At 37.8% G+C, this 14711-nt stretch overlaps 1 protein-coding gene across 1 annotated transcript in view; it reads right to left on the bottom strand.

The window, feature by feature from the left end:
* LOC109935118 (coiled-coil domain-containing protein 63-like) overlaps positions 1-14711 on the bottom strand; it is a 60848-nt gene that overhangs the window by 27593 nt on the left and 18544 nt on the right. The window contains exon 2 of the mRNA XM_048611722.1: positions 10526-10715. Coding sequence (XP_048467679.1) covers positions 10526-10715 — 190 coding nt within the window. The remainder of the gene's footprint in view (positions 1-10525; positions 10716-14711) is intronic.

Here is a 14711-nt window from a genome sequence, read left to right as displayed (position 1 = left end):
AACTATTACCCTTCAACTTGACTTAGGACATATGTTGCCCAAGGACAGACAAAAAGAGAGATCATTCCTCCCACCACTTTTTTTTAAAAAAAGAGAAAACAACAAAATGTCATAAACTTATTTGTACTTTTAAGGTAGGGGATGGTTTTAAATTCCCAATTGCAACCATACAACCATAGGGAGCTGAAACAAGGAAACACAAGGCAATGGTTGTGACCTTGAAGAAGCAGTCGCTCTAATCTACTTTAGTACATCTCAGATAGACAATGTTGGAGCCTGATAACAAGCTTTCTAACATAAAATATCTTTCATAACCCAATTATTTCATGCTGCAAATATTATTTGGGGTTATAGTAACTGTAATGGTTCCTGTTGTTTTTCCAATTAAAACCTTAATAATGAATCCAGCTCTAATAACTAAGCTACATTATGTGTTATCAAATAGTATGTAAGACACATAACCTGTCTGTAATTTCGAGAGACTAAATTTTATTTTTTTATATATATAAGTGGTACTTGTATTTATTGGAACTGTACCTCATTAGAATCTTGCATTATTTGGGAATAGTTTGTAGTTAGAAAGGATTTATTCAGTTTGTTAATAGTTTAGTTAATTTGTTCACTGTTAGAGTTAGATAAGTAAATTGTTACTTGTTGATTTTAAAGTGAGGGTCAGAGATTTATTTTATTTAACTACTAGAAGTTTCTGAAAAGCAGGTTACCCCACTTTTCACACTCCTTTTACAGATTATGGGGAAAGGTGCTCCTCTTTGGGTGTTTTGGTTTTAGTTCTGGGGGGGACAACCTCCACTTTATAACAGCTTGAGGGCTTGTCTGGAATTTGGACAGATTTGAACAGATTTAGGGTACGAACGGTCCCAGCCGATTTAAACAGACTTGGGGACTAGTGTCCTACATCTTTAAATAAAACTTGAGTGAAAAGTGCAAAATCTATCTAATTTCAGTTGGTTTTTGTTGGTTAAATCACAAGTGGGGAAATGGTTCTTAACAATACTAAAGAGGTTCTGGGGGTCGAAGATGTTTCACAAATTTGCCAAGTAAGTTTAGAAAGACAGAAAAAAGTGACACTTTTAGAATTAGCACACAGGCTAAAATTGAGTTTAACTAGGGATAATAAGAAAGCTGAAATTGTAATAGAGTTAGCCAAGCAGTTAGGTACATCAGAGAAACAGTCAAGTGCAGTGGAGTTAGAAAAAAATTAATTTGCAAATAAGACAACTGGAGGTAGAAAGTGAACTTAAAAGGCTGGAGTCAGAAGATAAAGAAAGGGACAGAATGTTTGAGTTGGAAAAGATGAAGTTGGAACTTGAAGCAAAAAAGATTTCAAATGATAGAAGCAAAAGTACAAGAAAGAAGTGATGATGCTTCAAACTCATTGTAGCCAACAGCCTGGTAGGGATATATACAAATATGTTCAAACATTACCAAAATTGGATGAAAAAGATGGAGAAACCTTTTCCATTTCCTTTGAGAAATTGGCTAAACAGATGAACTGACCAGAGACTCTGTGGGTAATGTTAATTCAGACCAAGTTGGTAGGCAGAGCTAGTGAGGTGTTTGTAGTGCTGTCAGAGAAGGGGTCAGGAGAATATGAAGAAGTAAAAAAAGGCTATTCTGAGTGCCTACCAAAATTGGTACCAAAAGCATATAGACAACGGTAAACAATGTAAGAAAGGAACAAGGTCAGCCTTATATCAAGTTTGAAAGAATTAAACAGAGCAACTTCAATAGATGGATGAGAGCATTAAAGATAGAAAAGACACATGAGACTCTTAGAGATAGTATTCTGCTGGAGGAATTTAAAAACTCACTTCCAGATGTGATAAGAACTCATGTTGAGGAACAGAAAGTTAAAACAACAAGAAGAGCTGCAGAAATGGCGGATGAATATGCATTAGTGCATAAATCGAAATCTAGCTTCTAACAGCACGTTCATTCTGTGAGGGATAGAAATTGGGAAAGAGGGAGATCCTTCAATGTAAAACAAAAAGTGGATCACACTGGGAACAGTTCACTACATGTGAAAAATGAAACCCAAGAGGGTGGAAAAGAGGTAAAAGACATCAGGTGTTTTCACTGCAGTAAGGTAGAATACACAAAGTCACAGTGCTGGTGGTTTAAGAAAGGCACTGGGAAAAAGGATGTGGTAAAAGAGACTAAACCAGTGGGATTAGTTAAGATAGTGAAGGAAATCTGAAGAGAAATCAAGGAGCTGCAGGAGAGTGCACGGCCTAGTCACAGGCTGGATAGTAAGATGGCGCCTGATTTTTTCAAAGACTTCATCTGTATGGGTAACATTTACTCAGGCAGAACAGGGCGAGTAGGTAAAGAAGTTAAAATATTGAGAGATACAGGAGCTAGTCTGTCTCCGATAGCAAAAGATGAAAATATTTGCACTCCTTCTGAAATATTGCCCAAGAAAGTGGTAATCTGTGGAATAAATGGAGAGAGGAGTAGTGTTCGCCTGTGCAAGATAAGTTTAGAAGGTCCATTCAAGACAGGGAAGTGATAGTGGGAGTGATGGAAAAATTGGCTATTCCAGGAATACAGTTTATTCTTGGAAATGATATAGCTGGATCACAGGTGGGAGTGATGCCCATTATAGTAGAAAAACCAAAAGAAAACCAGGGAACTGATGAGTTAAAAGAAAAATTACCCTGGATTTTTTCTGGACTGTGTGGTGACAAGATCCCACAACTGTAAGTTAAAACAAGAAGGGAAAACAAAAGAGAAAGATGAAGGAATTGAGGTCCAGTTAGCTGACACTCTGTTTGATGAGACGGTAAAGGAAAAACTAAGCTGGTAGAGGATCAGGCAGAGTGCTTAGTTCTGAAAGATTAATGGAGCTACAACAAAAAGATGAGACGTTAAAGGATTTATATCATAAAGCCTGTTTGGAAAAGGAATCAGAGTGGATTGCAGAATGCTATTACCATAATGGTAAAATCTTAAGGTGGAAATGGAGACCTTGGCAGTTATTGCAGATGAGAAATGGGTGGACGTTCACCAGATTGTGTTACCAATAGAATACAGACAGGAAATATTGTGGGTAGCACACAAATTACCTATAGGAGGTCATCTAGGAGTGAGGAAGACTCAGGCTAAGATACAGAAGCTTTTTTATTGACCTGGATTATGTAAAGATGTGGTTGAATTTTGCCGTACTTGAGATACGTGTCAGATGTTAGGAACGCCATAGGCAGTGATAAAACCAGCACCTTTGATGGCAATTCCCGCATTTTAAGAACCATTTACACAGGTTATAATTGAGTGTGTAGGTCCCCTCCCTAAAACCAGAAGTGGGAACCAATATTTGCTAATCATAATGGACGTGGCTACCAGATTTCCGGAGGTAATTCTATTACAGAATGACAAGGCAAAAAAGTTTATGGAGAAGTTGCTTGCTTTCTTTACCCGTTATGAACTACCCAGGGAGATTCAGTCAGGCCAAGAGTCCAATTTTACTGCTAAATTATTTAAGGAGGTCATGGATAGTTTAAGTATGAAATACTTCAAATCAAATGCTTACCATCCTGAATCCCAGGGTGCTTTGGAAAGATGGCATTGGACCCTAAAGACAATGTTGAGGGCTTATTGCCAGAATTACCCAAATGATTGGGATAAAGATATCCCATTTATATTATTTCCTATTAGAGATGCTCCAAATGAATCGACTCAGTTTACTCCACTTGGTATTCAGACATGAAGTAAGAGGGCCTTTAAAATTAATTAAGGAAAAGTTGATGAGTCCAAAGTCAGAGATCTCACAATTGGATTATGTCTCTGAGGTGAGACAAACATTAAACAGAGTAGGTGAGTTAGCTAGACAACATTTGAAGGTGGCACAGCACCGAATGAAGCAAGAAGCAGATAGGAAATGTAAATTTCGTACCCTTCCCCATGGGGATAAAGTATTGGTACTGTTACCAGTGGTAGAAGACCCTTCACAGCAAGGTTTAGTGGTCCCTATATAATTGAGAAGTCAGGTGAATTATCTGGTAAAGATGCCAGATAGGAAAAAAATTTATTGGGTATGCCATGTAAACACACTGAAACATTACAATGACAAGGAAAGGGAACCAGAGAAACAGGTATTAGTTACTACCACTCAAAGTGAGAAATCAAATCTAGGTGATTTGGATTTTGATGTGCCTCAGAATAAATTGAATAGTGAGGAAATCCTTAAGGAATGGGATTAGGGAGTGAGCTATCTGTTCCAGGAACAGAGAACTGAATTGAAAGACTTGTTACAGTGCTATGAGGACTTACAGAGACATAGAATGGGGAGGACTAATGCTATAGTACATGAGTTGACGTAGGGAATGCTGTCCTAATAAAACAACACCCCTACAGGCTTAATCTTCTCAAAGCAGTGCAGGTTCAGAAGAAAGTGGAAGCGATGCTCCAAGAAGACATCATAGAGCCTAGTCAAAGTGAGTGGAGTTCACTGATCGTTTTGGTTCACAAATCTGATGGCACTCAACGATTCTGCATAGATTACTGGAAGGTCAATGCTGTGACCAAATCTGACTCATACCCAATTCCAAGGCTGGAAGATTGTGTGGAAAAAGTAGGACAAGCCACTTACACCACAAAGTTGAACTTGATTTGCAGTTACTGGCAAGTAACTTTGCTGGAGACAGCAAAACAAGTTTCTGCTGAAATAACCCCAATTTGGCTATATCAAATTAAAGTAATGCCCTTTGTAATGAAAAACGCATCAGCCACTTTTCAAAGACTTATGGAGAGAGCTGTTGCAGGATTGACTAACTGTGCCGTCTACTTGGGTGACTTAGTGATCTTTAGCCATTCATGGAAAGATCACATGGAGCATTTGGCAGAGCTCTTTGAGAGACTATGGAAGGCAAAATTGATCATAAACTTGGCAAAAACAGAATTTGCAAAGGCAGAAGTGACATTCTTAGGGCACAACATTGGATACGGACTGACACAGAGGAACATGAAGACAAAGGCCAATGGGGAGTTTCCAAGACCATCTTCAAAGAAGGAAGTGCTACAACTTTTAGGATTGAGTGGATTCTACAGGAAATTTGTACCAAACTTTAGTAGCGTAGTGACACTGTTGACAGATTTGTTGAAAAAGAACATGAAATTTTGGTGAACGGAACAACACCAGGAGGCATTTGAGTTTTAAAGCAGTGTTAATCACCACACCAATTTTAGCCATGCCAAATTTTTTGAAACTCTTCAAGTCACCATTGACGCAAGCCATGTAGGTGCTGGAGCTGTGTTACTGGAGGATGGTTGTGGAATTGAAAGGCCAATCGGTTATTTTTCAAAAAAAACCTCAATATCCATCAGAAAAAATATTCAACCATTGAAAAAGAGTTATTGACTTTGGTAATGGCCTTACAAAACTTTAATGTTTATGTTGCAAACAATGCATCAGAGATGATTGTGTACACCGATCACAATCCTTTGACATTTCTGGAAAGACTTAAGGACCAGAACACCAGATGATTTCGTTGGAGTCTGATGTTACAAATATTTAATTTACACAGTGTACATGTTGCAGGTCATGAAAATATGATTGCAGATGCTTTATCGCGAATTTAAAAGAAAAATGCTTATATAAGATAGAACAGTAGTGTTCAATGTTATATATAATTAGGATTAGTATAAAATGTGTAACCCTACATTAATGAACTATGGATCTAGTAATATAATGGAGTTAAGGCTTTTGAAAAAAAAGAAATGAAGTCTTCTTTTCATAATGATGGTTCATTTTTTCTTAAGCGTTTTCCTAAGGTGTTGCGAAGTTGGGTAGAGTACTTGTGGATCGGGAGGCACGAAGTTAGAATTGGTGTTTGTAAAATGCTCGGGGAGAAAAGCATTGTGTGGTCCCTTTAAAAGATCATGTGCTTTTTCTGTGCTTAGAGATTTAAAATGGATGTCTGTGAGCAGCAGCTTGAAAATTTGCACCCAAATTGAAACATTTGTTGAAAGGCCAAACAGTTAGCAGGAGAAGTAACAGTTTTTACTAAGACAACAGGCTTTTGAATTTAGCCAGTCAATTTGAACCAGGTATTTAGATACCAAAAACCTATTAAATTTAACACTGATGGTTTTGACAATATAGGGCCAATTGTAAGAAATATTGACATGTCATCAAGGGTATAAAAAGAAGGGGGCAGATGGACAAAGACCCCAGAGAAACTGCCATTTGCCAGAGCTAATGGCCCTCAGCTCTCAAGAGAGAATTGCTGGCTCTCACAGCCTCCTCTATGTCTTAGTGAAAGCACCATCTAAATAACAATGGTACCAACAGCAAAAACTGGTTGATATTCCTGACAGAAGAATCGACGGAAAAGGCATTCCTGACAGAAGAATCGATGGGGAAGGCAAAGAACATTCCAGAAGACATGTAACCTGGCTGTAATTTCAAGAGACTAAATTTTTTTAAATATAAGTGGGACTTGTATTTATTAGAACTGCATACCATCAGAATCTTGCTTTATTTGGGAATAGTCTGTAGTTATAAGGGATTCATTCAGTTTGTTAATAGTTTAGTTAATTTGTTCATTGTTAGAGTTAGATAAATAAATTGTTACTTGTTGATTTTAAAGTGAGTGTCAGGCATTTATTTTATTTAACTACTAGAAGTTGCTGAAGAGCAGGCTACACCACTTTTCACACTCCTTTTTACAGATTATGGGGCAAGGTGCTCATCTTTGGGTGTTCCAGTTTTAGTTCTCATTGGGAGGGCTCAACTTCGGCTTTATAACACCAACCAATGATCCCAACATTCCATTGGATATTTATATAGTGCTATAGTGATTGTAATGAGGTCAGCCAGGTGGCCTTTATAGAATATTAGTTTTCTGATTAGAGCTGTTAATCTGGTCCAATCAGGGAACCCTGGCTGACAGATATAAACAGGAATGTCAGACGTCTTATTCACTCTGAGAGCTGGCTCTGAGGGGGCAGGATCTCTCCACAAGTAAATAAAGGGTAACTTGGTGATGAGATACTGGCCCCTGTGGAGTTATTTCAAGTGTTGCCCATTTATGTGATGTTATGGCATCAAAGGATAAACTTGTTTGAATTTTCAATGTTACCCTCTCTGATTTATTGCAGTAAGAGTAAGAGTTGACCTTCAAAACAAATGAACCAGCGTACAAGACAGTTTGGGTTCAAAGCGTGACTTTGGGCAATACAAAGCACGTCTAAGGCTCAGTTCAAGCCTGTAAGTTAGCTACACCCAAAAATGTCTACCTCGCCAAGAAAAAGCCTGACAAAAATGAGGAAAAGCCAGGAACCACCATTTTGAAGTCCTGATATTATGCTATGGTTGGTTTGCTCACCAAGCTGGTTCATTAGTTTGCAGACATTTCATCACCTTGCTGGGTAACATCATCGGTGCAGCCTCTGATGAAGCGTTGTTGTGTTGTCCTGCTTGTTATTTAACCTCTGGGGTCCATTGGAGTTGATTACCTCATTTCCGGATTTTCTTTGCAGTGGTGTGTATATAGGGTCTAATTCTAAGTGTTTATTGATGGCCTTCTTGGTGGAGAACCAGGCCTCTAGAAATTCCCATGCTTGTCTCTGCTTGGCTTGTCCTAGGATCCTGACGTTGTCCCAATTGAAATGGTGGTTCTCCTTGTCTGTGTGTATGGAGAAGAGTGAGTATTGGTCATGTCTTTTTGTTGCTAGTTGGTGTTCATGTATTCTTGTGGCCAGTTTCCTTCCTGTCTGTCCAATGTAATGTTTGTCACAGTCCTTGATTGGAACCTTGTATATTATGTTGGTTCTGTCCATAGTGGGTAAGGGTCTTTGGTTCTTATTAGCAGTTAGCATAGGGTTGATGTAGGTTTATGTGCTACTCTGATGCCCATTGGCCGTAGGAGTCTTGTGGTCAATTCATATGTGCTGATATTAAGCTGCAAGTGACAAGATTCCCAAGGGGAGGGGATCCATTACTTCCAATGTGGCAGATTTGACCGCTTTTAACAGTTTTGCAATGCAAGATCATCCCTTCAAAATAAATTAAATACATCCATTCCAAAACAAAACAATAAAGCAGATTGAAAAACAACTTGAAGAAGGCGTGGAAATTATACACATTCTTGGCTTTAAAGCAAACTAGGATTATTGGTCTGTCAATTTGGAAGTCAGGAATTTTGATACTGTCTATTTCTTGATTCTGAATTAAATTAATACTAGCCTATGTGATAATGTGGATTGGCTTTACACTTTATGTCTTTGAACATCAAAAGGCAAGATCCAGAGTCTTGGAGCCTGTACCCTTTCAGCCATACATTGTTTTTGTTTTAAAACAATCTACGATGATAAAGTTATTAAGGACCCTATCTATGTCATACTGACCTAAACAAATCGTTGTGATTGGGGATCATATGTTCAACTAGGTCTTCTATAACAACTACCAGCCCAGATAAATGATGTCAATGTGTTGTCTATACTCCAATCTGCGAAGAAGTACTATGGCTGAACAATACTTACATTCCATTTTGTGAAGAACTATCTCAACGTCTCCAGGAATATGAGGTTACACCTACAAAAGACGGGACCAACATTTGTGAAGACTTCCCACAGCTTTCTTCATTTATTGAAGCTTCATGTCAAGAAGATTCAATGATTTTTTTTAATGAAAACCTTCCTCAGCTTTTACATGAGTTTCATCAGCATTGTGATCCTACTCCAATTGTATTGGAAAAGGATAAGCTTCTTTCTTCTTCAGAGATTCCTAACAGGAAACACACCCTGGGAATCTGATAACATGTTAATATCAGGCCAAATTTTGTCATTTCAGGAAGAAATCATGTGGACTCTTCAATTCTTGACACAGTGCATCATGGTCTTCTAGATCAGAGTGAACAGAAACCTTCACCTACAACTATTATGAAGCCAATTAGATAATGAAGAAAAAAACTCCATTGAGGATGTGGTGGATGTTCCAGTGCTTTCAGCTTCACAAAGTGGTCTCAATGATCTTTCATTCATTAGCGTCCAAGACTACAGAAACTCTGCTTATGCGGTAAAGTTCTTCAGCAATTCTGAAGCAAGAGAATAATGTTCTACTCTTGCATGAGAGTCAGAAAATTCTTCATCTTCATTTAGGCTTTCAGAGATCTGTGTTCAAAGTATGCAAATCTGAAGGTCCTCTCATCTCATTATTTTGTCCGGAATATTTCGTGGTAACTTCAAATACAATCTCAGCAGTCCTGACAACACATTCCAAAGTGAGCATCAGTATCTGAGGACACTTTTGTTGATTCTTCATAGACCTTATGCAAATCATTTAAAGAAGTAAATCTATACTTTCCATTGTCCCCATTGATACAACCCTCCCTTCTTCCTAAATTTGACATTACACTGCAAGAACATCAAGATGTCATTGCCTTGCTATGGCAGTTAAATGGTGATATTCTTCAGCTCTGTGCTGATGGTGCATCTTCACCATTCAGCAGTCTTCTTTTCAGATCTTCCCTTCACCTGAAGGCATCATGAAAGAAATAAAATGAATCTATGTCCAGTCAAAGAGGTGATACCCGCTTTATGAGCACCAATTTGTTTTTATTTTGACGTGGCAGTCCTCTGGCAACCTGTCCTTTTCAGTGCTAGGAACTTGAGGATACCATTACTAATTCTACCCTTTCATTTTGGCTGCTGAAAGAATTGTTCCAAGCCAGCCATAAAGCCATCACCCATTCACACCACATTGAAGGACCGATTCAGTAAGAAATATGAGATCTCCATATCGCTTGAATCAGTGAATAATGGATTGTGTAGGAAGATGGTGGGGTTGGAAATAGAGTAAGCAGGGGAATACTTTTATTAAATTATTTCAGCTAACGATGTTAAAAAGTATTTTTAGTTAACAATGTTGGAAGCTGAGAAAGTACTTGGTGAAGGAAATATAAAGCTAGGGTTTAATTAATATGTAGATAAGCCCCTGCTGTCACTGTGACCTTAGTAGTTATGTCTGAGCATTCCACCAGAGGTTGAATCCTGTACAGCTCAAAGCATACTGCTGTATAGCTTTCCATCAATCATATTGTATTAATAAATGTTTTTAACTGTAACTTCGAAGCCTGGTCTGAACTTGCATGAAGAGGTTACACGTGGAGGGCAGAAGGCGACGTCCTTTCATCAAGTTGCTCAGCATGAGAAAGGGAAAGAAAAATTCTCCATTTCAACTGGGACCCTTTCCCAGAATCTTCAATGTTCTTAAGAATGATCCCATTTGAAATATTTGCTTGTTCTTTTCTTCAGTTACTGCTATGTACTTCCAACAATTTCTGTTTCTAATTAAGATTTCCAATGATTTTGAATGTCTATCCTAAAAATCCAGGGCAATGTGCGTCAATGCTGTAATGCAATGTACAATCACAACCAGTAAAACCTGAAAATCAATTTTGTTTCACCTGTTAAATGCTGGATTCAATTCTATGATTCAAATTTTTGGATAAACTTTCAAATACTATTTGATTAATGTTGGACATTCAAAGTTCTAGACACATACCTGAGCATCGAGCTTAGCAATCAGACTCTTTTCCTGCTCGGCAAGGCAGTCATACTCCTCTTTGCTTTGCAACAACATCTTTATTTGTGATGAATCATTAATATCCTTCTGTACATTCTGCGGAGCTGTGACAAGGGCTATGCTTGTTGCAAGATTTTCATGTTCGCGCTGCAATATATTTAGCTCTCGTCTGCAAAAAGAATAAAGTTCCAAAGACATTTTAGAAACATGAATCCCATCTTAGTGTTCAAGATCCATATGATATACCTTCATTTTGTATGGCTTTCTAGACCTGCAGCACCCATTAATGACTCCTACAATTAGAGAGAGTACACCTCACACTCTTCTGGCTCACAGGAAGAAGAAAATAAATACTTTTAAAGGTTGTCACTGCACAATTTGCACCTGTGTGCAAATACAGAATATTCTATTTGCAGCACTCTATTTTAAAATTCAAAGTGACCACAAATAATGGCATAGGGTGGAGGGGGCAAATTCCATCATCCTGTTAACATACATTCTTCAGACTCACTTTTTAAAGAATAAGATGTGCCTAAAATGAAGTTTCAGCTTCAAAATGTGCCAAACAAATTTTGAATAAGCGCTGAAAATAAACTTTCAGTTAACACAAGCTAAGTTGATTCACACTCTCACGTAGCCTTTTGGCCTTGGAGTTTCCCAGATAATTTGCCTCTAAATGCTGAACAAAATGTCACATGTAACCAAAACCATGGCGTGTTCCAAGAAATAGTCCCAGAAAGGACTGTGTAAATACTACAGTCATTTTGTACTTGCAAGAAATCCAATTGTACCTTGCTCAAACCTCAAGTGTAACATGCAATGGAACATAAACTATCCCTTTTCCTTACTTGTGCAGAAAACAAATTCAAGAAATACTGTATGGATCAGGGTCATCAAACTGTCTTGGTGGAGAGAAAGATACGCCATAGTAATTCAACATCTGTCACAGGTGTTCACATTTGTTAAATTTGAATAGCAGAAGGACAGTCATGAAACCTTGTTACCTGAGTACTACCCAGATGTGTTCATTGAATGTTGGGTGACCCCTCTTTGAGTTAAGATATTAAAATAGAGGGCTCTGCACTCTTCAACTATATCAACAATAATAATTAACATTTGTAGCAATAGTGGAAAGTCTGCAGTAATGTCTCTGTTTGCCATTTGGAAAGTGGCAGTTTTCTTAGTTTTTCCTGATCTGTAAGCATCTTTGTCAAGCAGACACAAAGAGATGCAGAGTGTTAGGACAAGAAACATGATACCAAATTAGCTTATTAGACAGTTCAAATATTCCACACAATGCGTTATACTTGCAATATTTTAATTCTCCAAATACTTTTAAAATTATTTACAATTTAGAAAGCACTCACTGTGGTTTAAAGGAACTTTGAGCAAAGCCCAGTTCCTGATAACAGCCAGGAAATCTGCCATCCTTATCTGGTCTGGCCAGATATTATTCCATACCCACATCAATGTGGTTGACTCTTAACAGCCCTCTAGGCAATAAACGCTGGCCTAGCCAGAGATGCCCACATCCCTTGAACAAATAAAAAGAAACTTATGACACTTAAAATATTTAACATGGTAATGAACCTGTACATTTTAATTGATTCAAATGGCTTAATTAATCACATCACAGGGAGCCTAATGATGCCATAAGTAAGTTTAAAAGAAATTTCTTAAGAATGCTAAAAAGATTGTGATAATGTACTGTAGCCATACAATTTGCCTCTATTCTAAACAATAGAATCAGAGAAAGTTTTGTATTTATATTGTTATATACCAAAATGAAGTTTCAGCTTCAATACTAACTAGATAGAATGAAGTTTAGCTTTTTTGAACTTAATGCTGAAAAGAAACTTTCAGAAATAAGAAGCTAAGTTTATTCAAATCCTCAGCCAGTCTTCGGACCTAGACATGGAGCCAACAAAGTACTTTTGAAATGTGGTCATTGGTGTAAGTTAGGAAATATAGTGCATAGAAAATTTTAACAAACAGTAATGTGATAAAGACCAGACAATTTGTTTTGTGTGATGTTAATTGAGTGATCAATATTAGCCAGGTCTGGGGATAATTCCCTGCTCTTCCTCAAAATTGTGTCATGAAATCTTCTACATTTACCTGAGAGAGTAGAAAGGGCTTGGGTTCAACATCTCATTTGAAATATAACTGCTTATGGGACAGCATTCCTTCTGTACCACACTAGGGTGTCAGTGCAGATTTTCTGAACTAACTCTTAGGTGGGATGTGAACTTGTAATGATCTGAGTGACTACTGCCAGCTGAGCCAGAACTGACACTCTGAAGGGATTGAAAGATTATTTCAGAAAACACAATGAATAATTTTCTGTTTGGTGAATTGGATTTCACTGGTGTGTGCTGCGATCTTGAGCAAGGAACAGATTTTTCTTGATCCTGCCAAATTCACGCTAAGCACAAACTGCAATCTTTAGTTGGTAATAAATTTCATTATGGCTTCAAAATTATGCAAAAACTGCAAAGAACCTCATGGAAGATTTCCCATTTTTGCTGCCTGAATTGTATTGTATGCTTTAATAGTCTTTACAAAATTGGGTATTAATGGGATGGTGCTTTGGAAAACTGATTCCTATCATGTGTTAGGAGTTATTATTGGTGCTGTTTTCTGTTTATTTTCTTTGCCACTGAAGATGTTTGTTAGTCTGTAAACAATATAGTCAAAATCAAATGGCCAGATTTTAAAAAATCTTTGTATACAGGTAGGATAGAGCTCAGGAAGATCAGATTAGTTTTTTGGTGAATATGCAGATCTGGAGGCTAGAATTTTTAAAAGCATCAATTACATTGACAGAGGGATGAATGACATTTTAAATAATGTTATGGGCTGTGTTATTTAGAATATTGCTGATTGCCTTAGAATGTTGTCTCAGCTGTCAAAATATGAGCAGTTTTCAGAGCAGGTTGTTGAATATGGGTTGACATGAAGCCTCTTCATGAGGTGAAAGTTCTAAATACTGCTTTTCATAGCTTGATAGTTACAGAACATTAACCAGGTAAAGCCTCAAGGAAGAGTTGCTTGATGGTAAAAACTTTGAGTTAACACAGCATGATGGAGGTACATATTTTAATCTCTCCTTCACTTGTTGCTTCCTGCATTTGTTTTGCCACCTATTTGCTTTGTCATTTTCTGAAGAATAGTTAACTACCATCTCCACATCTGCATTTTGGAGAGCCGGAATTTTAGTAGTTATAATAAAAATTCAAAGTGTGACAATTCTTATTGAAAATGTTTATTTGCATTAAAATACATTTAACTATGATAATTAAAATATAGCAATAGCTAGAGAAAATTTAAAAACTATTCCATTCCTTTTTCTACAGTCAAACAGTAGATGTACAACACAAATCCCTCAGGTCATTTCAGGGAAGTAGCATGACACTGGCATGTCTCCAAAATTCAGGTCATCCAGCCACAGTTTATGGAATTCATGTACTCAATGAATCATAGAATCATACCACTCAGAAGCAGCCTATTCAGCCCAGTTCAGTTAAGTTTCCATCAAATTTTTTCTCCAAATGTTCACTCTCGTGATTCAGTCCTCTAAAGGGTTGGATTATGAGGGTTGGTGGAGTGGTGGAGAACAGGGTTCACAACCTCCCCCAGTGTAAAAGTTGGGGCAAGCTTGGCTGACCATTCCTCATGTATTGCCTCTCAGGCTACTAACCAGATTGAGATGAGACTTCTGACCCCATCTGGGAGGGAGGTTTCACCTCCAAGAGCTGCCGGGCAATCAGTCATCTGATTCCAGCAGCATCACTGGCAGTGGTCACTACTACTGTAACTGCATCCAGTCCCCAACGGCATTTATTGATGAACATGCAATGGTAAGGTACAGTGGGGGACTATTATCAGGATCCTGATAGGCACTTAATTAACTAAACAAAATTTATCCGCCTTTATCTAAAAATCCAAATTCCCAAATTATTATAATGTATGTATTTATCACATATACCCTTACCTACTTGTGGTGCTGGTTTCTTTCATGACTACTATACACACAGTTAATGTTCATGGATAGTAGGAACTGCTGATGCTGGAGAATCTGAGATAACAAGGTGTAGAGCTGGATGAACACAGCAGGCCAAGCAGCATCAGAGGAGCAGGAAAGCTGACCTTTCGGGCCTGGACC

The sequence above is a fragment of the Rhincodon typus genome, chromosome 24 (genome assembly GCF_021869965.1).
Source record: "Rhincodon typus isolate 14 chromosome 24, sRhiTyp1.1, whole genome shotgun sequence".
Classification (NCBI taxonomy): domain Eukaryota; kingdom Metazoa; phylum Chordata; class Chondrichthyes; order Orectolobiformes; family Rhincodontidae; genus Rhincodon; species Rhincodon typus.
Note: the sequence above shows the minus strand (reverse complement) of the source record. Positions and strands in the feature narration are given on the sequence as shown.